At 37.7% G+C, this 26325-nt stretch overlaps 1 protein-coding gene and 2 long non-coding RNA genes across 3 annotated transcripts; 1 reads left to right on the forward strand and 2 right to left on the reverse strand.

Annotated features, from left to right (window-relative positions):
* Window positions 1–13213: 13213 nt before the first annotated feature.
* On the reverse strand, window positions 13214–14669 carry LOC136819349 (uncharacterized). The gene is made up of 3 exons (XR_010848430.1): window positions 14525–14669; window positions 13901–14047; window positions 13214–13317 (listed from the first exon to the last, which is right to left on the reverse strand). It is a non-coding gene; the product is annotated as an uncharacterized lncRNA (long non-coding RNA).
* A 1776-nt stretch (window positions 14670–16445) lies between these two features.
* Window positions 16446–20377, forward strand: LOC136819337 (uncharacterized). Its single transcript, XR_010848424.1, has 4 exons — window positions 16446–16548; window positions 18654–18830; window positions 19258–19358; window positions 19675–20377. It is a non-coding gene; the product is annotated as an uncharacterized lncRNA (long non-coding RNA).
* Window positions 20378–25760: 5383 nt separating this feature from the next.
* Window positions 25761–26303, reverse strand: LOC136819395 (adenosine receptor A1-like). Its single transcript, XM_067075628.1, has one exon. The coding sequence runs from the start codon at window positions 26301–26303 to the stop codon at window positions 25761–25763; it is 543 nt and encodes a 180-aa protein (XP_066931729.1).
* Between the last annotated feature and the right edge of the window lie 22 nt (window positions 26304–26325).

A 26325-nucleotide genomic window follows, 5' to 3' on the forward strand; every position in this document is an offset into this window, starting at 1 on the left:
AAACATTGACAAAAACTCTGAACCAGCCAAACACCTGCGTAAATTCCCTAATCATCAATTCGTTGGAAAGTTATCTTTAATGCCTCTGAGAAAACTGGTTTACGGAAGAACTTAGAGGCATCTATCATAGCCCTCAAGAGACCGTCTTTAAATGACCAACTAGACTCAAACCGATTGATTCTTTTCCGAAATGGAGTAACTTAGCCGATTATTTTAATTACTTTTTACATATTCTCTTAACATGCATTGCCTTTTGTATTTTATGATGTTTCTTTTATCCAGTTTTTTACTACATTTAATTGCTTTTAAACACATAAATTGTAACTTTTTTGATTTCCAATTTTTAACATCATTTGTAGCACTGAAGATGATTTTTAATCGAAAAGCTTTTGCTCAATTTTAAAAACATTGTTGTTTTTCTTTAAATTTACTTTTGGAATGGCAAAATTTCAAAGAAACTTAATTCACAAGCTTTTTCACATTGGATTGACACGGATGCGTAGAAAAAGAAAAGAAAGAGGAAAAGAAAAGCATTTTTTTGCTTATATCAGTATAATGTAACAATAGTGTGGCAGTGTACTAGTAAAATACTTAACACTAGTAAAATCTAAGGGGGGAAGTATGTGAAATATTGATGAACTACAGATGAGTCAGCCAAACCGCAATTCAGCCCTTCAATACAGCGACGCAAGCAGTATCACTAAAACATTTATGAACCTCGGACTCGTGAGTAAGCCTAACCGCAATTCACCATCTGAATGCACGCTTGCAACTTGTCCAGTGTGACAATTGACCCCAGGCTCTAGATCCATTCTTCTCAATACCCTATTCAGAGCTAGTCCATAAATACCGAAATTCATTTACTCCCAAGGAGTCGGAGAGTGGACACGAAAAACATCAGACGGCAGAGCTACGGAAGGAGAAGCAGAGAAACTAAAATATTTTTCATCCTTATAACTAGATAATTATGAGATCATGTTGAAAGAAGAACTAGAAATAACAGCCTAGCTCACCAGTGTCCAATTTATTAAATATCCAGATCAGGGATATATGGATGTCTTAAAATTGAGGATTGCTAAGTTCTACATCAGAGCCCAACGATCCAACATTATTTTAGGCATCACAGTGGAGTCTTCTACCGCAGAAGAAGTCGAGATCGCTAGATTTAAAGTTTCGAGTTGCTACAACCATTGTATCATAAGAACAATCACAGAAGGTATACCGTGAAGTACTTCCTTTTGAAAAATTGAACTGTTTTCACACCTTAAACAAAGCTTTTGGTTATTGAATAATTAAAATCGCATACCATTCAAGTATATCGTTTTTGTGGAGTCGCAGAGAAAAAGAACTATATCTCATAAATAATTGCAATTTTTTTCTGTGCATGAATAACTGAAATGGCACACAGAAATCCTTTTCGAAACAGAGCAGATGTAACACCTATTCCAATTGATATGGATACGCCAATGCCAGGGCAGGTTCGTTCTCGGCAAAGAGACATATTAGACTCTACTCAATCCAGTGAAGATCACGTTTATGAGAATCCGTATGGGGCCGACTCGGAAAATCGTGCTAGAAGAGACAGAGAGGTTCTCAATTATGTAATTCAATCGAACAACGTACAAATAAAACCAGCCGATCTTCCCTCATTTACAGGGACGATGAAGGAAGATCCCAAAGTATATTTTGATGATTTCGAATTTTTAGCGAGAGGGAACGGTTGGAGTGAAAGACAAATGTTTCAAATGGTAACGATGGGGTTCAGTCTTGGTGCTCGAGCCCACTTTCGTGGACTTAGAGAAGACGAGAAAGACACATACCAGAAGATCAAGGACGCTATGATCAAACGTTACTCGACACCTGGGTCGATGAGCACCAGAAGAGCCGAACTCTCGAGACTGAGACAAGTCGATTTCGGTACTATCGATGGGTATACGCAAAGATTAGAAGAACTGGCATTCCAACTTGAGTTAACTCCAGCACAGAAGCTAGACTATTTTATCGGAGGTTTGGAGGATGATCTACGCAATGACGCCATTGCAAAGAATTTTACTTCCTTCCAAGAGGCTGTTGCACACGTAACAGTCCATGATTATCTTACGTCAGAAGGTAGAAAGGCTCGTGCAAAGAAGATTGAAGATATGGATAAGAAGATTGAATATTTGGAACGGAAGCTAGCTGGAGGAAACGTTTGTACCGTGCAGCCTGCACGTGGAGAGCAGTTGCAGGGAGCCACAGCCGGAGTCACGAATGCCGACTTGACAGAAAGAATTTCAGAACTGGAACATAGACTGCAGTATACGTCAATGACACCCCAGCATGTTAATACATTCAGCAGCCCGGAATTCAATAATGTTCCACAACAAGTCAACGCATTCGGCAGTCCAAATCTAGCTACAACAACCGACGCTTTGAGAGAAGTTGAAAGGCTGAGGGCAGAGAACCGCCAATTAAGACAACGCCAAGGCAGGCCTGCTAGAGATAGAACGGTGGGATTCGGTGGACGATACATGAGAACAACGGACGGGCAACCAATCTGTCATAAGTGCATGAGAGTTGGGCACACAGGGCGCTTCTGCCATGAAGCCGCTACATGGAATGATGGCACATATCCACGAGGGTTTCCATCACCGCAAAACAGGGGTTATAGCAATAACAACAACAATAACTACAACAACAACAACAACAACAACAACAACAACAACAACAACAACAACGACAACAACAACCGACGGGGAAATGATGGAGGAAGGGACCCAAGAATTCCAATGTCAGATAGTAACCGCTTAATGGCAAAACGTACTTCACCCATGCGAGGTCCCACCCCACAACAACAACTAAATCACCAGAGGCAGCAGGTCCAATTCGTGAGGAATGGAATGGATGGAAGAAACAACAATCGTACAGCACGGAGGTTATCTTTTAATTTTATAGGACAACCATCAAATGGAGTAAGCAACCCTATGTTTGCTCCCTCTACACAAGGAACCTATGACCCTTCCAATGTTTTCCCTCCCCTCTACCCAGTGCTTCAAAATGAGTTTCCCAACTTGGACATGGATGATGCCCCAAACTATGGAGAATTAGCTGGAGATGTAATTCTTGCAGATGCAGACGTACGATTGGCAACTATTGAATGGAGAAGACGTTGAACAGGTGCTCGATACTCAAAATTACGACATCTCACTAGAAGAATGCCACTCTCTCCCCGAGTTGGTTACGGACTCCTTCGAATCTATGGCATCACTCAATTACTCCTTTGGTGATCTCCTAACAGATGAAGTGGCAAAGGAAACCAGACGCACTCCTCTTGACACGACAAATAACTGGGAGGAGTATTTCTTTCCCGAAGGAACATCCGAACAAACTGAGGGAGTCGAGTCCGTCAGTTCCGCACAAGGAAAGGAGCACCAGCATACCCAGATTCCACTAAACACGGTGCAGGAGGCACCAGAAGACGAAAACAGAAAAGAAATACTACTGGAAGACGATAGGGACTTTCTACATGATAAAGATCAAATAATTACACCCGACGTCATGGCCATCAGTGAAGGCCACGTCACTGCGACTTTTGCACCAAGCAAAGCCGCCTCCGTCAGAATTTGGGGAAAGCTGATGGGACGGCTCTTTCAGTTTTTAATCGACAGTGGGGCAGCCATTAGTGCCATCAGCGTTGATCTTTGGAATGACATAAGCGCAGGCCTACCAATGACACCATCAAGGACAAATCTACCAAACCTAGTGACGGCAAATCAAGAAGCCTTGGCCATTAGAGGAAGTATCACGCTGCCATTGGAAATAGAGGAAGAGCGTTACCAAGCGAAGCTCTATATCATCGAAGGGTTAAGTTTCAACGTTGTCCTTGGTCACGATTTCCTGATGGAAAATAATGGGGTAATAAATTACAGGGATCCACAACTAACCTTAGAAATTGATGGTCCAAAGAGACGAAGTCAGGACGAAGAATTCAAACCAGTGTCATTGCGTCTTCTCACAGACCAACCAACAACGATTCTATTGTTCTCGAAAAAGAAAAAAACAATCCAACCCTTGTCGGAACTCATTTGGCAGTTTGCTTATCAATTCCCAACAAATGATGATTACCTTTTTGAACAATCGGAAGAGTTTAAAGAACAAACAGGTATATCTATCACACCTGCTATGCTTCGAGGAGGAACTAATCTTGTTACGTTAAGAATGATCAGCACGAACACTGAACTTATCGGAATACCGGAAGGATCACAATTGGGGACACTCACAAAGATCAAAATTGTTCAACCTATTTCAGAAGCGGTGCCAGAAAGAAAAGATACTCATGACGGAGACAAAAAGTCACATCGAAAAAGAGGCACAGATGAAAAAGGACCGAGTCAATCACCCAGATCAACATCCAATGCCGCGAAGGTGAAAATCAACCCGGAACTCAACCCAACACAACGGAAAAAGCTACAAGACTTAATGGACGGATACGAGGAGACTTTTGCATCAACACTTCAGGAGATCGGCATCACACCTTTAGTAAAACATATCATCCACACTGGCGACGCCGCTGCTATCAGACAAAGGCCATACCGTGTATCACCAAAGCAACGAGAGGCCATTGATAAAGAAATGGATCAGATGATCGCCAGAGGATTGATACGCAAGTCTACGAGTCCTTGGGCTGGGGGCGGCACGAGGGTATGTTTTGATTATCGAGCCGTAAATAAGGTCACCACACCAGATAGTCATCCACTACCAAGAGTAGATGACTTATTGGATCATTTGAAGGGAGCCCGGTATTTTAGCAAAGTTGATCTGAAGAGTGGGTTTTGGCAGGTTCCGATGGAAGAATCTTCCATCCCTAAAACTGCCTTTTGCTCACATCGTGGCTTGTATGAATGCGTCATAATGCCAATGGGAATGAAGAATTCGCCCATGACCTTTGAGAGGCTGATTGAACATGTACTAGCAGATGAGTTATGGAACTCGGCGCTGGTTTATATCGACGATATAATCATTTATTCAAGTTCCTTTGAAGAGCACCTCCAACATCTGAAATATGTTTTTGATAAACTCACCGAAGCAAATCTTAAAGCAAACCCGGAAAAATGCGATCTTGCTGAGACGGAAATCACTTTTCTTGGTCATATAGTAACCCAAGAGGGAATCAAACCTAACGAGGAAAACACACGACGAGTCAAAGAATTCCCAAGACCTACTAATGCGAAACAAGTCAGAAGCTTTCTTGGTCTTTGTTCATATTATCGCAGGTTTGTCAAAGGATTCAGTACCCTCACTGCACCTATGTACGAATTAACAAAGTTAGGAGTCAAGTTCGAATGGAGCCAGGCATGTGAATCAGCATTCAACATGATGAAGACGATCTTGACTTCGGAGCCTGTTGTCGCCCTCCAAGATTTCAAAAAAAGATTTTATTTACAGACAGACGCGTCGAATACGGGAATTGGATGGACTCTTAGCCAACGACACGATGATCTAGAGAAAGCAGTCATCTACGGTGGACGAATGTTATCAGAAACGGAGCAAAGATTGTCGGTAATTGAAAGAGAGGCTTTAGCCATCGTTGTAGCAGTAAAGAAGCTTCACCCTTATCTGCAAGGAAAACAATTTACCATACTTACGGATCACAAACCTCTAAATTACATTCTCAATACTCGTGATGCTTCAGGCAAGCTTTGCCGGTGGAGCCTACTCCTTCAAGCCTATGACTTTGTGATTGAATACAGACCAGGAGCAGAAAACGGGAATGCCGATGGATTATCACGGATTCCTTGGGAGCAACTCCAAGCAGAAGCCAGAAGAGAGCCAATGGTAAAGAAGAGAAGCAACAGAAGAAAGATAAAACCAGGAACACACACGTGACGGGAACCAAGTGACAAACGACGTTGATTGGTCATTCATTGGTCAACAGGAAGAAGGAAGACAAGGAGGTGAAGGAACAAATGCTGTGACAGCCATCACTAAAGAGACTTTCGACAAAGATGAAATATCAAGACATCAGATGGCAGACTCCCTATTCAAAGGAAAGATCGATTATCTCAGCAGTAAACTTCTACCAGAAGACAGACAAACAAAGAATTCCATTTTACAAGACATCGACAATTATCTCGTTGACGACGGGATCTTTTATCATATCTACAGTCCTAAGACAACCACGTCGGAGGGACTCTGGAAACAACTTGTCATCCCCAAGAAATTCCGTGCTGAGATTATACAACTAAACCACGACGAGCCAACCGCTGCTCACTTTGGCTTTGCCAAAACCGCAGATAAAATCCGCCGACGATACTATTGGCCCGGAATGCTTAACGACATCCAGGCGTGGATAAACACTTGCATTGTGTGCCAACAAGACAAAGGCACAAATTCAAAGAACGCACCACTGTATCCTATTTCAACTGGAGAAGTATGGGAAGCCCTGCATTGTGATGTTGTGGGTCCATTCCCAAGAACGGACGCAGGGAATCGTTACGTGATTGTTTTCATTGAACGCCTTACCGCTTGGCCAGAAGCTTTTGCAACCGCATCCACTGAAGCTCATGTTGTGGCAGAATTGCTCCTTCACCACATTATTTTCAGATTTGGAGTTCCCAGACGGTTCGTTACTGATCAGGGCCAGAATTTCTTATCAAATCTGATGTCTGAAGTATGCACCATGCTAAACATAAAGCAAATAAACACAACGCCATATCATCCTCAATCAAATGGAATTGTAGAAAGGTTGAATGGTACACTGGTAAAGGGAATCTCTCATTTTGTTGCTTCACGTCAAAATGATTGGGATATGTACCTCCCATCAGTACTCTTTGCTTACAGAACAAGCATGAATGCTTCAAGAAAGGAATCTCCATATTATCTAATGTTCGGAAGAGAGGCAACATTACCATCTGATCTGCATTTCAATCCCGGAAAGAAGCTGTCACCCGTGATCGAAGATCATCGAGAACGAATCGTCAAACAAGTAAAAATGGCACAGCAGCTAGCGCAAGAAAACTTGAAGAAAGCGCAACGGAAGGACAAACATTATTATGACAAACAAGCTTCAAACATCGAATTCAGAGTTGGAGACGAAGTGTGGCTGCGTAGTACCGCCAGAAAAAAGGGCCTCAGCCCAAAATTGATGGCCAAATGGCTAGGGCCATTTCGTATTACAAAAAGATTGTCAGAAGTGAACTATGAACTAACCGATCCGCTGAACAAAAGAAAACCAACAGCAATCCATGTCAACAGATTAAAGTCGTTCAGAGATCCAAATCTACGCATAATGGAAGAAGAAACCTCCTAAGGCGAATCAGAAGAGGAATTCATTGATGTGCCAACCCAAGATCCACAAGATCCACAAAGGGATCCAGACCAGAATGAGCAACCAGTCAGAGACGAAGAAAAAGTATCAACTGGTCAGGTAAAAGAATTTGAAGGAGATCAACCCGACGAAGAATTGGAAGGCGTAGAGGAACCATATGACGAATCATTGTCTCAAGATCAAACTGTTATGGAGGAAGAAATGTACACGGTAGAAAAGATTTTGGACATGAAAATCAAACGAAACAAGAGGTACTTCTGGATCAAATGGGACGGCTTCTCACATGAAGAAAACACCTGGGAACCTGAAGAAAACTTAAATGCGGAGTTGGTCAAGAGATTCCTAGACCCCAATCTATCGATTAATACCATCTCATACAGAAGAAGCCAGCCCGCTTCGCTAAAATGGTCACTATTTCTGGTCCTTATGTTCATGCCAATAATATTTGGATCAAGACTGGGAAATCTCTACGATTGCACCACCACTACTCCACTAGGAATATACGAATTCCCAAAAATACCTACATGTACTCATTCTATGACAAAAAAATCAGAGCTTATAACGAAAGAAATGGAGGTCTTTAAGTACTCGCCGAACATCACTCACTTTAACATCCATTACTGCACGTTATACAAAACCACCACAATTTGCGATTGGAAACCAAGAGTTGCATGGAGCAGAAAAGTTTCCTCCAAAAAGGAGACGTCTAATTCGGAAGAAATCTTTATCAGTCCATCTGATTGTATCCAAGCATTCAATACGAAAACATACAATGGAAATCCTCTTGAAAGAAAAAGTGGACATCGTTTTGTCAGTACACACCCTGATGGAAAAGTGGCTAAATGCAAGTATTGGAAGAAGACAACGTTAAAAATCAAGGAATTGACCCTTCGGACCTTCGATGCTCAAGTCATTGGTAAAGAAAAAATACATTGAACAACACTTAACCAACAGCAAATGCCCAAGCGAAATTCCAAAAGGACAATCATACGGCTCTTGTACCATGAAAGATGCACCAAAAAGTGCCCTAGTTTGGAATGACCCACATCATCCAGCAATCGATTGGCATTCACTAGGAAAACATGAAGTAAAGCAAATGGAGAGTCATGTTCTAATTCCTTCTCTCAAAGTTGGTGGAAGCATCCAAAATGAATATGGCGAAAGCAAAACTACTCTTTTGCTTGATAACGGTCTATTACTAAAGGACCCAGTGATGAAAGGAAACATGTTCGAAGCCCTTAAAGACATGGTGACTGCATATTCCAAACGAATGGTATCCGACACTCTTGGACCTATCCTACAAGCTCACATTGTGCGTACCCTTATTAACCAGAAATTGGACATTATTCAAGAATGGGAAAGACTTTGTTTCATACAACAGGAAGTGTCGAGAATTCAACGATGGATGATAGCAGTTTTTCCTACAACTGCAGCCCGATGGATTCACCAAGAGAGGGGAGTCACCGTCCCCATCGTCGGAGAAGCCCTTCAAGTACATCGCTGTTTGAAAATTTCCAACTACCGTCTGATCACCAATCGAAGAGTAGGAAATTCATGTTACTTCGATATTCCAGTAAAAGCACCCTACCATAACCAAGTTAAATTTTTACGAATTATGGATCGACAGGTAGTAGAAAAATCTCACAAAATCAACTGCTCAGCCAGACCCCCTATTACGTATTTACAAAACAATGAAGGTTCATACGATGTAATTGATCAAGAAGGTAAGGTCACGAAGACAGACACAAAAAGGCAATTCCATGGATCCAAATTTGTGAAATTGGAGAAGATAAGAGGATTCGACGCCAGAATGATTCAAAAACCACCACAACATTTAGCTCCTTATTCGATGTTAAATATATTCTCCGAAATACACGATGCAATGGAAGAGGTCAAACAGTTACAAATAGAACGAGGAAATGGCGATCTCCTGACTGGAATTGGAGTTGGACTTGGAGGATCCCTGCAAGCAGCTGCTGGAGGTACCAGCCAAATCATAGGAGCCCTAGGAAGCGGTATTGAAGGTGTTTTAACTGGAGTTGGAAATTTGGATGAAAAGATAGTGACCTCGTTGGGTTCAGCCGCGGGGAATATCATTACTTCTACTGGTGATGCAGTGGAATCAGCTGGGAAAGGAATTGGAAATATTTTTAACATCTTTGGTGGAATTGGAGGAACAATCAAATGGGTGGTACTACTCGCTCTGGTTGGTGGATTTGTATACTTGAACCGAAGTTCAATTTTGCAAAAGAGATACTAAGCAGGAATTTTCACCTCAAGAGCAAGAAAGTTCAGACCTTATGGACCCACCAGATGAAAGGAATATCTCACGAAGACCTAGGAGACAACGACACCATCATCACCGTCAACACACCTTTCATTCCCGAAAACCTTGTGGAAAACCCGTTCTCAGACGCGTAGGTGACACAGTGAAAGTAGAACCATCCACTAAAGATGTTTTCACGTACGTTTACCAAAAAGGAAAAAGAAAGCATCCAAAAGGACAGGTACTAACAATTTCAAGCAAATCTGCTGAAGAAACAGAAAAGAAATGTGGGATCAAGACAGAAGTATTCATGGCAATGGAAGGAGAAACAAAGCCCTTTTTGGCAATCGTTGATACGGGATCAACGCATACGCTTCTAAATCAAGCGGTCTGGGAGGCTGCAGAAATAGCACCGTTTTTGACCAATGACATTGAAACAGAACTTTACTCAGCCACAGGGGAAACAATAGAAGTCAAAGGATGTGCGTTCATTCCTGCCAGTATCACTGATCGAAATTCACTCACGAACTATGAATTTTTCGTCGTTCCAGACCTAGAAGCCGATGTGGTCATTGGGATGGACATACTAGAAACGGAAGGAGCTATCATCGATTTCCAGAGGAAGACTATAATGAGCAACAAAAGATCGAAAAGTTTTGTGACCGGTTCTTTTGAGAAGCCTAGTCGGATTTCTAAAGCATGGAGAGTTTTGTTGATCATTGCGTTGCTGGTGACAGTTGCTACGTCGACGTTATACGGATTGAGCCTCTACAAAGACGACTTTGTTCCAGTCACAAAAATGAACTTAACTCGATCATCCACAATAATACAGACCGGAATCATGTTCAGAACGGGAAAAGTGCTATCTAGTCGAACAAAACGCATTGTCATTTTCGAATTTCCAATACCAGAGATTGCTTATCCTTTCCTCGAAACAAGACAAGGTGTTATGGCATTGGGAATATTCAGCTCAAAATCGAATACAACACATAAAAATGACACAGCTGAATACAAACGCTTAAATGCTAAATGCCGTATTCGAATTCTACACTGATTTAAACCAAAATTCAATTTAAAGAAGAAAAAGAACTGTATATATTTGCACCTTTTCGTTGAAAATTCACTTTACTGTACATTGAAGAACTTTGTTGTTTGTTTTGTCGAGTTGGGTATATAGAGTATGAGTGAAAATATCGCTATGGAACTATTTATAGGTACTGGATCGGGTCCGTTGAAATTACGAACATTATGCTTTGTGAAGCTAATGGATATGGAAGTTAGAGACTTCCAGAAAAAGATTGCAAAAACTCTGACTATTGAAAACCAACGTAGATTGCTAGTGAGAGCAGCTAATGATCTTACTTCTTACCATACAAATCCGCCAAATTATGTAACTACGTGGTGGGACGGCTACCTTGCAAGAAGGGTATATTTTTACTATTGCCAGCTAAAAATAGCTCCCATCATGTATAAAAGATGGCTGAAACAGGTCAAACCGACAATCGTCCACATTTTTGGTAAGGATATTGGAACCCTCATTGTCAAAATAATGGAGGAGGATGAGGTCTCAAACCTGGCGTTGATGGAAAATGACTTAACGATCATCCGAGATTGGAAGGATGACAACCCACCACCTCAAGATGCAAGAAGGAAAATAATTTATTGCGAAAAACCCCACATTATTGACCTACACCGATGGGGAAAAATCGATATGTTTACTGATGACGAATGGCCGGACCGGCCTTTGTGGATGGGGAGACTTTGATTCAAAAGACATTTTGTTATTTTGTGTGTGAGCGAAGTCATTTTATGTATAAACTATATAGAAAAAAAAAAAGTATGCTCGTTTAAAATTTAATTATATTTAGTCTAATATTTAACTTCAGGTACTCAGTATTTAACATTTTATTTTGTAGGAATTCATTTACATTATGTAAAATGAACACTAAATTATTTAATATTTTCTAGGATTATTTTGTAAATAGAAGCACATTGACGTTTTTGAAAAAAAAAAGGCTGATTATAAATGAATCGGAGAGAACTAAACTTCACATCAGAACTTTGAAATATTACTTGAGAAAAAAAAAAAAGAAATGGTATGAACTGTAGCAGAGACGAAATTTATAAAAATGATTAATAGAAAATGGTTTTGATTGTCAAGAATTATGATGAAAATTACGAGGAAAATACTCGTAAAAACGTGAACATGAATTTTTTTTTGTAATTGGGACTGCAAAGCCCACAGTAGTCTCACGACACTGGTCAAGTGACATTACTCAAGTTGAGCACGTTAATTTTTTTACGAATATGGCGATACATCCTATTTATTTTGTCATGCAACAGGAATCAACTTGTTCGAATCCGGATAGAACTAACTTATTGCTGATGGATGACGATAAATAATGAAGAAAACGAGAAAATGATACGTTATATTTTATTGAGAAACTTGATGCGCGTGGAAGTGTACTTCAGAGAATGTGAAGTACACTTTTGAATTTAGACTATTGGAAAATGATGAATATGAAATAGTGCGCATGAAGAAAACGAGTTTGAAAAAAAAAACTGGAAAATAATGACAATTGAAATGTAAAATGTGTATGGTGACGAATTTCATACACTTTAAACTTTTTGCTACGATTTAAATTTAGTGACGAGGACGTCACTCAACAAATGATGGAGATGTGGCAGTGTACTAGTAAAATACTTAACACTAGTAAAATCTAAGGGGGGAAGTATGTGGAATATTGATGAACTACAGATGAGTCAGCCAAACCGCAATTCAGCCCTTCAATACAGCGACGCAAGCAGTATCACTAAAACATTTATGAACCTCGGACTCGTGAGTAAGCCTAACCGCAATTCACCATCTGAATGCACGCTTGCAACTTGTCCAGTGTGACAATTGACCCCAGGCTCTAGATCCATTCTTCTCAATACCCTATTCAGAGCTAGTCCATAAATACCGAAATTCATTTACTCCCAAGGAGTCGGAGAGTGGACACGAAAAACATCAGACGGCAGAGCTACGGAAGGAGAAGCAGAGAAACTAAAATATTTTTCATCCTTATAACTAGATAATTATGAGATCATGTTGAAAGAAGAACTAGAAATAACAGCCTAGCTCACCAGTGTCCAATTTATTAAATATCCAGATCAGGGATATATTGATGTCTTAAAATTGAGGATTGCTAAGTTCTACATCAGAGCCCAACGATCCAACATTATTTTAGGCATCACAATAGCAAGACACTGTCCTGATATGAAATATGTGTCTGATATAAACGGGAACACTTATGTAAAAGCAAAACCTTTAAATAAGCAAGTTAATATTTTTATCTGATGGCTGTGGGCGGATCCGGGAGTAAGGGAAACTATCCCCTTTTCTATTTGAGCTAGACCTGGGAGGTCGAATAGTGAGATAGAGCGCCACATCTTCTCTTAGCCCCCAGTAACTTACCCCTACATTAAACCCAATCGAAGCTACTCATTCGTTGAATTGGCAGTGGTCGGGGATCGAACCCACAACCCTTCGATTGTAAGGCGTATGCTCTACCGACTGAGCTACCCGGTTCATTATTCAAATTATTAAGTTACAATAGAGCATAACTAGAGACTTTCAAAGAGTGTGGGATCTTTACTGCAACTCCAGGTTCACTTTTGGACGCGTAGAGTGGGTCGTTTGCGTTCACTTTCCCAAGAACTTTGACAGGAACTATGCCAAGCATACAGATTGTCTCTGTCATCACTGGAATATATAAAAGAGTTTATTCTATCTACACTTTTGATGAAGAATGGTAAAAATAATTACCATAAGTGAATAAATTTTGGCGGGAATTAAACTTGGCGAATTTGACAAATTTTGTCAAAAATCGCCAAATTAAATCCCTGTCAAAATTTCAAAAATCGGCCATTCGCCAAATAAATCCACGCCAAAATTAATCCACTTAAGGTATGCTGTCCTAAATCAGTCGTGATTTAGACCAATCAAAAACTAATGGTCCATGGCACAGGAAACTTGACTTACTTACTTGACTTAAGTGCATAATACCACGGGATCAGGTACAGGAAACACATTATACATATCAAAGAAAAGTCACGAAAGGGAAAGCGTGTGCAAATATGGAGTGCTCATTCCAACAAAACAATTTCTTGGGATAAGTTCAAATTAGGGGGCGTGAGAGGAATTTCTTCAGGCTTACATTCAAGGGTACTTGAGCCCGACTATCATCCTTCTTCCCGATGGGAGATTGGTCCGCTCTTTAAGGGCTTCAGCGTAGGTGGCCGCCAATTCGCTAAGAGAATAACAAAAAGGCTATAAAGCGACTTACCATTGGGGTCTTTAGGTTTCATGGCTTCCAGATATTGTGACCGTGTAATGACACCTTTAAGTGAAGCACTGGGAGCGGTGGCTGCAGTCAGTTTCTTGATCTTCATTTTGTTTTCTTTCTTACAATGGAATAAACCAATAACTTCGCCTGGCAAAAAATTAGGAGTACAGTTTAGAGCAAATTAATTTCTCGCAGACGGTATTCTTGCACACCAAAAGTATAACGCTCACGAACATTGATATCAATGGCAAGACAATTTTGAAAACGTTACATTTCAAGAAAAGTGAAGTCATGACAATCATGACGTAATGTTTTCTAGGGAAACGCCCTGGTTTTTTTTGACAATAGTGGCAAATTAAGAAATTTACGCTTTGGAAAATTTTTTTAAAATCTGCCATTATTGGCAAGATTCAGAATGTTCCCGTAGAAAATATTACAGGATGAATATCATGAATAGGCCTTTTTATAAATTATTTTTGAGTGTAACGACTGCCTCGAGCCTTCAAGTTTTACTTTTGTTAATATAGAGTCGACTTTTTCTGAACTTTTCTGGGAATCAATAGCAATATATCGAAAACAAGTGTTGTTTGTGACGTAATTTATGAAAATGTCTATTGTGTATACCTTCTTTGAAGAACTCATCGCAATCTTGAATAGGGAAATGGTACGCAATGTCTCCCTGGTGTGTTTGTATGGTGTTACCGATTACGATATTACCGACCTCCAAACTCTTCGTTTTGATGTGATTAGCAACAATGGTACTCGCGTGGATCACGTCTAGTAGTAAAAGAGGTTGAAATTTAAAGATTGACAATAGATTGACACGGATGTGTAGCAAGATTGGTCAGAAAGAAGAAAAGAAAAACAATTTTTTGCTTATATCAGCATAATATAACAATAGGCAGACACTTTCCTGGTATGAAATGTGTCTGATATGAAACAGGAACACTTATGTAAAAATAAAACCTTTAAAGGAATTCATTAAAATCGATACTATAGGTTGATAGGCCTTATCTAAAGATAATCTAAATAATTTGACCCTTTCCAGACGAACTAAAGAAATTCAAAATATTACGCACGGCTCAAGACTATCGTTGTAGTGGGTACGGCGCCTCGAAGGGACCCATCTTACTTAAAATGTTCTACTCTTTCAAAAGGTAGCTGAAGGAGTTCTTGGGAAGGCTCTCAAGATAAACCGGTATGGGCTACCCCATTCCTCGTGCGTCCGGAAAGGGTAAAGGGAGTACCGTACATACCATTGACAATTCAATCGCTCCATTAAGGGCTCTGACCATAGTCAGAAAATTGATTTTAGTATCTGAACATAAAAGTTATGTTTTAGATTCTTTAACACTTTTAACAAAGAATTGCCTTTATAACTTGCTTTTTAATCAAACCCCTTAAGAGTAATTAAGAGCTTAATTGCAAAAATGACCACTGGGCAAAATCTTGTCTTTCCATTTTCGAAAGATGTTGAGAAGATCAATTTTCGACAAATTTCCAAAATTTTCGAAAGATGAAGTTTCAAATGTGTTGAAAGATATTGGAAGCTCATCTTTCGATGTCTTTCGACTTTTAGGAAGATGAACTTCTCTATTTTTCCAAGATTTGGAAAGACGAACTTACAAGTTTGTTGAATTTTGTTGAAAATTCATCTTCCAACAACTTTCTATTTTTCGAAAGACGAACTTCTCTGTATTTCAAAAGTTTTGAAATATGAACTTTCAATTTTTCAAAAAGATGTCGAAAAGTCGTTTATCGACGTCTTTCAACTTTTCGAAAGATGAACTTCTCTGTATTTCAAAAGTTTTGAAATATGAACTTTCAATTTTCAAAAAGATGTCGAAAAGTCGTTTATCGACGTCTTCCAACTTTTCGAAAGGCGAACTTTTACACTTTTACGTTTAATGTTTAATGTTTAATATTTTTTAAATACACGCTTTTTTATAGGAACAATTTTAAAAGAACACGAGTTTGTTGATTTTAATGGGTTTTAATAGATTTTAAGCCATTTTAATTTCTTAAGGAAAAAAACTAATCGTAAGAACATTTAACCCTAAAAAGCTCGAAAAATTAAGAACAGTCCAGACAGCCCAGCCTCAGCCAAAATTTTCTGGTTCTTCTTATAAAAAAAGCAAAAATTTCGACGCTCGTATTTCGACGTCTTTCAACTTCTCGAAAGATGAACTTCTCTTGGTTTTTCCATGTTGCTGAAAGAAGGACGCGCCAAAACGTTTACGAACCAAAGTCCGCACTGATGATTACCGGGGATCAAAAAGACTATTTGAAGCATAATTTCTGACGTTTAAAACACAAGAAGATACTAAAATATCTAAATTTCTTGTAAAATGAAATAGTTCTAAGTGTATTACATACACAGTTTATGGTTAAATACTGTAAATATAATATCCACATCATTGGAAGTACTTTTGGAAACCCCCGGAAAAAAACTTAGAATATTTTCGAATGTTATGATTTATGATTGCCGGCAAAATTTCTTTTTGTAATTTTGAAACTGGATGGAAGCTGTAGAGTGGAAGCAGTGTGTGTGTGTGATGAGGAAGACAGCAAACCAAAGCAAAGCCAAAATGCAGTGCAAATGGAAACTTTATTCTAAAGATATGAAATGGGAATCAAAAGATGCTAAGGTGAGCTCCTTTTTATATATTTCTAATTATCAACCACACTTCAATCATACTTTTTGTGTCCAGTCTGCCAGTGCCGCCAGTCTGGACACAACAACAGGGTTCAGACATACCCTGGAAAACCTGGAAAACCTGGAAATATGATAAATTTTCCGAAAAATCAGGGAAACTCAGGGAAACCCAGGGAAAAAAATTTTTTTTCCCAGTCTGCTCAGGGAAACTCAGGGAATTTTATTTTTTGAAGAATGAATGGAAAAAACAGATTCAAAAGTTTTTTTAGTTTCAAAGTGTTTATTCATATGCAGTATTTGTAGCTTTAATTTTTACCTTATGTTTACCATTTGATTTGTGTGCCTTTTGTTTAAAGATACATCTCTTTTGACTCTGCTTAGCTTTTATGGTTTGTTTGATACTCAGGGAAAAAATAGGGAAAAAATAGCTAAAATGAGGAATTTCTCAGGGAAAAAACCTTTGAAAATTGATTAAAATTCAGGGAAAGTCAGGGAATTTTATTTTCGAAGGTCTGTCTGAACCCTGCAAGTATGATTGAAGTGTGGTATGTGTCTGTATGACTATACAGACACATACACATGGCTACACCACAGCTTTTCAAAGCTATGGGTAGTTCAAGTTATAGTCTGTTAACCCCCAGTGGACGATGTGGATTTTCCACAACAATTTACTTTTGAAAAACTTCAGCCCAGGCGCCAGGGGGAGGCACTTAGAGGCAAAGTTGGGTATGTTTCGCTGCTGGTGACAGGGTCCCATTTTTAGGCTCTATGGTAGATTTTAGGCTCCACTCTACCATTTTTGTTTTGATTTAATGTTGTATTTTAATGACCAACCAGCCAGGTCAATCATTCGAGAGCTATTCATGTTAGCCTCCACTGATGCAAGTTGCCCAATCTCACGGTATATGACAGGTTCCCAAAAATTTAGATTTTTGATTATTTTGGACAATCTTCAGGGTGGAAATCAGAAAATCTTTTAATTTTTCATCTACTTTTATTAATTTTTGCCACTTTTCAGGGTGAAAATGGGAAATTTTTTTCATTCTGACAGAGTCCCAATTTTGCCGAAAATTCATATCTGACAGGGTTCACTTTTCAAACTCCAATGGCACATCCCTGTCGGCTGTCTAGATCAGTAGCCCACCCCCTAGGTGAAAGCCTCCTTTTCAAAAGTTTTCCACCAAGGACGTTTTAATACCAATTTTTTATTTATTATAATGTGTAATGTATATACAGGAATTCTTCTTGATAATCAACCAAGTAGGGGGTCAATCAGCTAGTACAAGACATGTCATCTAAGGGGTCTTCGACAAAAAATTTCAAGCTTCAGACCCCCTCCCCCCTTGCTCTTATCAGCCAAAATTTTTCAAATCCAACTTTCACATCTTCGCAAGTGAAATCATATGCTTTCAGTGGAGTTTGTGGACGAAATCAGAAAGAAATTGGCTGAAAGGATTTTCGTCTCAATACTTGTTTTTTTATCGGTATGTTGTTGGACCCCCTCCCCACCCCTTATCAGCCCAATGCCGATAAAAAATTCGAAAGTTTTTTGTTGAAGATCCCTAAATGCCTTTTCTTAAGAAGCTGGTAACATCATCACCACACATACCACGAGTGGTCCTAAATCCGACGTGGTCTTTCAAAGATACAAACTAAAATGAAAACAATATAGATATACTGCGCGGATGCATCTGAAGCAAACATAGAATTTTTTTCATACCCGTTATTTGGGGGATTGGAATTAAGCAAGGCTGTCAAATTTAGGACCACTCACACTTAGTACTTTCCTTGAAAATAGGTTTTCGACCGTTACAGTGACAGATAAAAAGAATATAATCAGATAAAATAATATCTGGTCCCTTTAGAACCTTTGAATTTTTTCATCTTTCAATAGGAGATTACAACATTTTAGAAAATATTTTAGATAATAAATTTCTCTGACAACCCGCAAACCGATTTTAAGATTTTTGTAAGGAAATCAAATTCACATAACACACCACCAGGTACCAACTGGTATGATGTCTTGTACTAACTGCTTGACCCCCCTGGACCAAAGCTGGTCACTTTTGTTTTAACTAGTTGTCTTTCCATTTTCAGGAGATAAAATAAAAGTTGGTTGGTTGGAATGCAAGCTGTCAGATCATTTTATTTTGAAAAATTCTTATTCTGACTTCCCTGTTAGAATTGATGAGGATTTTGTCATAACATGGTTGAAGTAAAAAATGATGTTAAATTAAACTCAACGTGGAATATCAAATGATAACATAGCTGAAGGTAGGCCTTTTAGACATAGTTTTTTAGTCTAAAAACAAAGAAATGTTGACGTTTTTGTTTTCGCTATGGAACTGAAAAAGATGACATGATTAAATGCACATTTTTTAATAAGCAACTCCAATTTTCTGGTCAGGCCTAGGGTTACTTAGCATTCTGGTCCATTTTCTGAAAAAATTGCTTTGAATACCCTTAATATTATACCATATTTATGTGTATTGGGTCAAAGGGCTATAGTTGGCCATGGTTAGATCACCTAAAACAGCTGTCACTTTTCGAGATAGTGGAAAATATTGACAAATTTGAGGCCTCAAGCCTTAGCAGCCTGATTGCTTATAATAAATGTGTAGAACAGAGAAATTACTTTTTAAACTCTGAAGTGGCAAGCTTTACAGTGTGTCAAATTTTCATAAAACTTTCATGTTTATAGGATACATTGAATGTGTGTCGACATTGAGCCATTGAAGTTTTGGGGATTTCATTGAAAATAGATTCATTTTATCCATTGAACAAGGAACAAAATACAACACGGTAAGTATTTTTTGTAATATAATCCAGTAATACAAGACTATTGATGATACTATTCCATTGTACATCAAAAGAAGCTAAAATTTTGTTACAGTACACAAAGTCTTGACCTAAGCAGACCTAAGTTCAAAATATTTTTGAAAATAGGTTTTTAGAAATAGAAACAATCTGAATAATTTGTCTTACTAAAGGGTCTTTCTACTATAGTCTACTGAAAGCTGTAAATAACTTATCAACAATTTTACAAACCTCTTTTAGTTATACACCATTTTGTATGCCTGGATTTCAATACTGATTCAATTTCTATTTGTTCTATTAGGGTCATGACGTAAGGACAGTTACTGGCTGATTTTGAAATGCACTTGAAAAACGATGCTGCAAAACAAAAATGTATGTTGCTGCCATGTAATCAAGATATTTATATGCTTCATGTGGTAGTTCGTTTCAACTTCGAAAATAATAACTTGGTAATATTTTCATTGCAATAATCGGTTGCTGAATGATAGAAGCTATTCTTGTACTCTTTAATGCTTAATTGTAAGATTCAATCTGTACCATCTTCAAGGGATTGACAATACTGTACCATCACGTGTTGTATAGCACAATAACCTCAGTCTAATAAGTGAACAACTAAACTGAGGACTGGAGTGAGATTGTGGGTCATAATTTTGGAAAATATCACCGTAATATAATTTTATGATTTTTTTCTGAAAAGGGCTTAAAAACCTTCATTTTCGACTACTCTAGGTCCCAAGTATATTATAAATTATGATAAAATATTGCAAAATCTAATAAAAGTGGAGGTCTGAATAACAAGGTGGAGTTTAAAAATTTTCGGTCTGGTTCAGATTTATGCTTCTTTTACTGTGTAGATTTTTCGTTGGATAATGTGTTTAAGGTTTGAAAATATTCTTCAAAAGCATTCAAAAATATCCCAGAATATGTTAAATTGAGAAAATGGAGAGACTTTTGGTTTACCCCTGAAATTAATTTTGTCAAAATGTCGGAGTCCACAATTTTTAAAAAAAATTACAAAGTAGGTGGGACGTTTATTCAGACTAGGGCATTTTGGGAAAATCATCTTAATATCAGTTTTTAATAATGACTTGTACTTTATGGTTTTTCTACCCTCCCCTATAATTGTGCACAAAAGAATTTATTTGGGATAGCTTTCATTATTCATAGTGTCATCTTTTTAGAGTGATTTGCATAATTTTTTAATTTATTTAACAGTATGTTTATATTTTTCATATTCTTATAGAAATTTCAATGTATCCTTTAATGTCCTTTGAAGCCCTATGGCCAATCTATTCCTTGATATGGACTAAGTTTCTAAAAACTTATAATTTAGATTAGTTATTATATTATTGAAAATGAAATTAGATCATAGAAATTACACGCATTTTTTATAAGAACCAGTAAATTTCTTGCTCAGGCCGGGCTGTTCTTAATTTTTGCAATTTTTCAGGCTTAAATGTTCTTATGATGTTCTTAGCCGCTTAGTTTCTTTACTTAAAAATCAGTTAAAATCTGTTGAAATTAGTGTTTTAATAATTTCTGAAAGCTGAGGCTCAGATTGTTCTTAATTGTTTTTAAGTTTTGGCCAAATTTCAGCCTCGTGTTCTAATAAAATTGTTCTTATACAAAACGTGTAATTTGTCATTCAGAATTATTTTATTTAGACTACTTAATTTTTTAGCAAAAAGTCATCACTACCGTACTATTTTGTTTCATATTTTCTGTTTTCTATGCTTTGTAAATATATGAATTGTTCGTTTTAATGTCACAGAAAAAATTTATCCGCACATAAACACAAATTATTTAAAAGATCTCTCATTTACTTTTGAAGACTTGTTAATGAAAGATTTCGAAAAAAGCAAAAATCATCTTCTAAAGTGTTTAGAAAGTTTCGGAATATGAAATTTCAACATATTAGGAAGTTAGGAATTTAATTTTTCAAGCCTGTTTGAAAGTTTGAGAATGTGGTCTTTCAACTTTTTTGGAAAGTTTGAGAAGACGATCTGGTCGAAAGATGTTGGAAGGTAAGGTGCACAACTTCCCAATCCTTGTTGAAAGACCAACTTTAAAACCTGTCGAAAGATGTCAGAATATGAAATTTCAACATATTAGGAAGTTGGGAATTTCATTTTCCCAGCCTGTTTGAAAGTTTGAGAAGGTCGTCTTTCAACTTTTTTGGAAAGATGGGAAGATGATCTGGTCGAAAGATGTTGAAAGGTAAGGTGCACATCTTTCCAATTTTTGTTGAAAGACCAACTTTCAACTCTGTCGAAAGGTGTGGAAATGTGACCTTCCTACATCTTTCCGACGATTTGAAAGACATTATTTCGCCCAGTGGACGTTATGAACTTTACAAAGACGTTAATAATATGTTGCATCACCTTCTTTTATAAAAAGTGCTAAGTTTTGATGGGTAATTACCCTTTTTGTTTCGAACTTTTTTCAAACTGTCCGCAAAGAATTGAACTATTTTAAATTTTGCGGAAAATTTTTCTAAAAAGATGTGTCAAAAGTTATGACTGTTCTTTTAAGCAAAATCCAGATGAAAAATTGATGAAAAACTACTATTTTGAAGATTTCGAGACAAAGAAGCATTTACAAAAAATTTCCGCAAACATTTTTATCCTTCGGTAAAAGATACTTCATCTACAGCGAAAATTTTTTCAAAATGTTTTTTCTTTGCCGAAACTAAGCTCTTCAAAGTTGAAATACTCTTCCTCGCAAAAGTCTTCATTTTCTTTTTCATCAAATTTTTTCAATGCAATTTTTGAATTTTCAGATTCAGGAATAGTTTGTCTAACAGAAAATGTATAACCTGCTATAGTTTTGTTGGTTACATCAGTCAGAAAACACATTTTAAACACGGCAATTATGAAAAATTCACTATGGTCAGAGCCCTTAACAATCAAAAGTGCTAAAATCGTAAAAAAAATTGCAAAAGAATGGCTATATCGCAGCAATATCCAAATTTTTGCAATTTTGACGCTTTTGATTGTTAAGGAAGCTTTTAGATTGTTCTAGGTAAATACGGTATTTTGGTTATTAAAGGTTTTCTATCTGGCTTACAGCAGATTGGGCGGAACAATGTAAGGGATGGGTATTCCAGCAGGGAACCCCTGGGTTGTGGTGACGACGTCTCAGACCATTCGGCCATCAATCAAGCATTCATACATATTATCTACCTTCAGCTTATTTTCTACCAGTCTAGGTGGTAGGGGCCCTTTATTATCACCCCTCACGTAACTAACAATGGTTGGATTCAGCTCAAGCGGCTCATCCCATCATAAAGTGAGGAAATATAAAAAACTCCCGGAAGAAATTATTTCCTGCCTTTGCAGGGGCTATTTAAGTACTGCTTATAAAATGTACTGTCAGCGGAAAAGGCCGTTTCAACGTTCAACGTTAAAGTAACGTTTTACGGCTGTCACCTCTAGCTTAGACGGCCGAGTTTCTGCCATGCCTTTTCTAATTGTTATAGTAGACAAAAAAGTGGACAGAAAGTTTGGCAAGCAAAATCTTTGCTGGATAACGATTGAAAGAAGACATTGCATTGATGTCAAAAGAGGGCAATGCATTGACTTTAGGCAGCCGAAATTTTTACCCATCTTAATTCACAGTTAGAATAGGCAAGGCGAAAAGTGGGCCGTCTCAACCAGAGCTTATGGACATCTAATGGACGTTATTTGGATGTTTTACGAACCTTCATCTCCTGTTGTTCCATAGCCTGATGATCCTGAAGGTGAATGAACTTCCCCTGTAATGAAAAGAAATTAAAATCGATCAAATAAACCATTCAAAATTGGAAACTGGAGACTGTTAATTTAATAGACCTTTTAATAAATTACGTCACAAACATCACTTGCCTCGGTTTGAAATTATTGCCACGGTGATTAACTCCCAGTGGATTTTATTAAAACTACTTTCTATTCACAAAATAATCATTTTTAATATCTCAAAGGACATAATCGCCGTTGTAATTGTTTGAATACGAGGCAAGTGATATTCTTGACGTAATTTATGAAAAGGTCTATTGGTAAGTAAAATAAGTCTACAACCACAGTCAGTGAGGACCCGGAGGCTCCTTTTTCAATAGCTATCTACTCACTTACCCTTGATCATTTTCTTAATTGCTGAGCATCAATGAGAGAGGCATCAAGTACTATTTCCGTACCAAGTACGAAATCTTTGGTATGACCCGGCCGAGGGATGAACCCACGACCTTGCGCATCGTAGCCTGTTGCTCTACCACTGCACTACGGTCCTTAGTAAATGATTCATCTTTTCAGGAAATAAACAAGGCTTAATACCATACTCTATGTAAAGAAATACACTGAAGCCCCAACTTTTAATAGGATTCGAAAACTTGATATAATTCACGTTACTTCGTCACGTTACTTCATCACAGTATCTTCTATATTTCACAAGAGCGCTCCTAGGTTATTCCTTGATGAATTTCATTTAGACCTCAGAAGAAAGACTACTGCATTGAGATGACGTCTATTATCTTTTTAATGTACCGCAAAAACTTCAAAAGTTGAAAGTGACGTCTAATCAAATCAAATCAATCAAATCAAAAGTGATTTATTCGCATGCATAAAATATATGAAAATTGATAAAATGGAGTTTATAAAACTAAGAAAAATTAAGCAGGCCAGGAAATTACCATCCAATAGACGCGAACGTCTAACCAGAGGGATGGCAACCTGTTCCCTGGACTCGGACGGTGAGGACTCAGATATTTGAAAATTCAGAAAAAAACTAGCTAAATTAAATAATAAAGAATCAGATTAACTAATAAAAAATAATAACAATTATGCTAACAATAATAAACTATCAAAACTACAAAGTCTTAACGGGCTTCAAAGATTTTGGACTGGGTATTTGCTTTGATTTAGTGTACATGTTTTAAGTTGAGTCAGTTTAGAAGAAAATTATTAATTTGCTTTTAAAACATATGAGGAGACAGATTTTTTAGGTCTTTCTTTAAGTTTAATAGGAGTTGGTTCCAATTTAAGAGTGATTGGTATTGAATGGACTTCAGACCAAAGTTTAGTCTTCTTGCTTAATCAAAAGCTAAAGTTAATCATGACCAGAAAACATCTCACCCATGTAAAGCTTTCACCAATTATAAGGTTTGATAGTTGTTATCGATCAATAAATCAAATTGAATAACCCAGCTGGCACACAACGTTGTTTCAACGTTTATCTAACGTTCACAACGTCCATATAACGTTATATCAACGTTGAAACAACGTTGTGTGCCAGCTGGGAAGAGAGGGTAACCACTGACCTTTATAAACCTTAGACTAAGCTACATACGCCATATTTGATTGGAGTTTTTAGAAAAGTGGGACCTTAATGGTAGCACTACTCACGGTGGGTCAAGTTGTAGTTTAAGGAAAATTTGCAAGAAGTGGTAACAATCAGGGGGTACCACTATTAAAAATTTCCGACCAAATATTCTGTTAGGCAAGGATCGAAAAAATACCACCCGGGATTATATAGAGCTCGGCGGTGGATTGAACGTGTTACGTAGCAGTGTGCAAATTACAGAGAGAAAAAGATAGTCGACACGGCGGTATTATTGTTATTAAATTAAATGTTATTTTTATTCTTATTACCTCCCCCAAAATTTGAGGAGACACCGCTAGTTGATAAGAGTCGATTTTTGCCAACTACTGGTATCGTGTATTTTAGAGACCGGCTCCAAATTACCATTTTTGCCTAAACTGACAAAACTTACAAAAATATTGCAGCAAAATAGAGCCAGGGGTAATACTGAAAGTAAGTATTTTTGGTAAAATAAAGACCGATCTGTAAAATTCACACTGCACATTTAACCAAACTTAAATTTGGCAAACTCTTGATAGTTAATATCTATCACTGGTGAAAGTTTCAAATAAAAAGCTTCAACAGTTCCTGAGTTCCAGTGGGGGCCGATGTTTAGTTTACAGAGAGTGGTCTCGAAAGTACCATGTACTCAAAGGACCAAATTTTTCCAAACAACAAATTTCAGTCAAATCAAACGAGCCAATCGGTAAATACTTGATTTTAGTAAAAATTTACAAATCATAGGCGGTGGCCGATGAAATTTTTCAAATTATCTCCAATTATCCATATTTACAATTTTAAGGTCAAAGCAAAAGAGTTTGTGAATGTGAATGTTGATATTAAAGTTGGGGGGGGAGGGAGGGATGGGGTTCGAGGAAAAATATTTGAAAGGGTTAATGAAATTGGCACCCCAGTTTAAGTGCAATAAAAATAAAATAAATTATAAAGAACACTAAATACAAGTCATAAACATTTACATTTAACTTTTAAAGCTATTTTAAAACATTTTCGTCTAAAGTGAAACTTTTTGCAATTTTCTGAAAGTGACTTTTGCAATTATACGGATTTTTTGTCTTTGAACATGTAAATGCAGGGATTAGCACAACTATTCCCAAGAAAAATCAGATTGGTTATTTGATATAAGTAACCGCTTTCAATCACACCACAAGCATACAGAGTGTGTGAGAAAATGGTTAAACATGTACATGCGAAATAGACACCAATCAGCCAAAGTGAGCGCCGCACAAGCTTCTTAGAGATGCGCTCTGTTACTTGGGCATTCAATTCTCGTTGGATTGTTGAGTTTGCTCTTACGGCGACCAGTTTTCTTGATTTTTTGAAGACACATAAGATCATGAGGTATAGCACTGGTAAAGATATGATTGTGGTGATGGTGATGGCAAAAGAAATATAATTGTTGAGTACATTTCCTAGAATCACATTGATAAGCATCGGGAAGGCTGGTACAAACCAACACAACACTATTAAGATCCATAACCGCTTCTCTGTTATTAGATCATTAAAAGTGCTTGTTCTTGAAATCTTGAGATATTTGATAGCGGCTAACATGATGATTGTCAAAGATGAAGTTGAGGTCATGCTTAACAGGACCAAACCAAAA

Source organism: Clytia hemisphaerica, unplaced genomic scaffold, assembly GCF_902728285.1.
Source record: "Clytia hemisphaerica strain Z4C2 unplaced genomic scaffold, Clytia hemisphaerica genome assembly, whole genome shotgun sequence".
NCBI classification, from domain to species: Eukaryota; Metazoa; Cnidaria; class Hydrozoa; order Leptothecata; family Clytiidae; genus Clytia; species Clytia hemisphaerica.

What these genes read in the sequence shown, in the direction of transcription:
- LOC136819395 (XM_067075628.1), bottom strand. Translation starts at nt 26,303, where the DNA reads ATGACCTCAACTTCATCTTTGACAATCATCATGTTAGCCGCTATCAAA.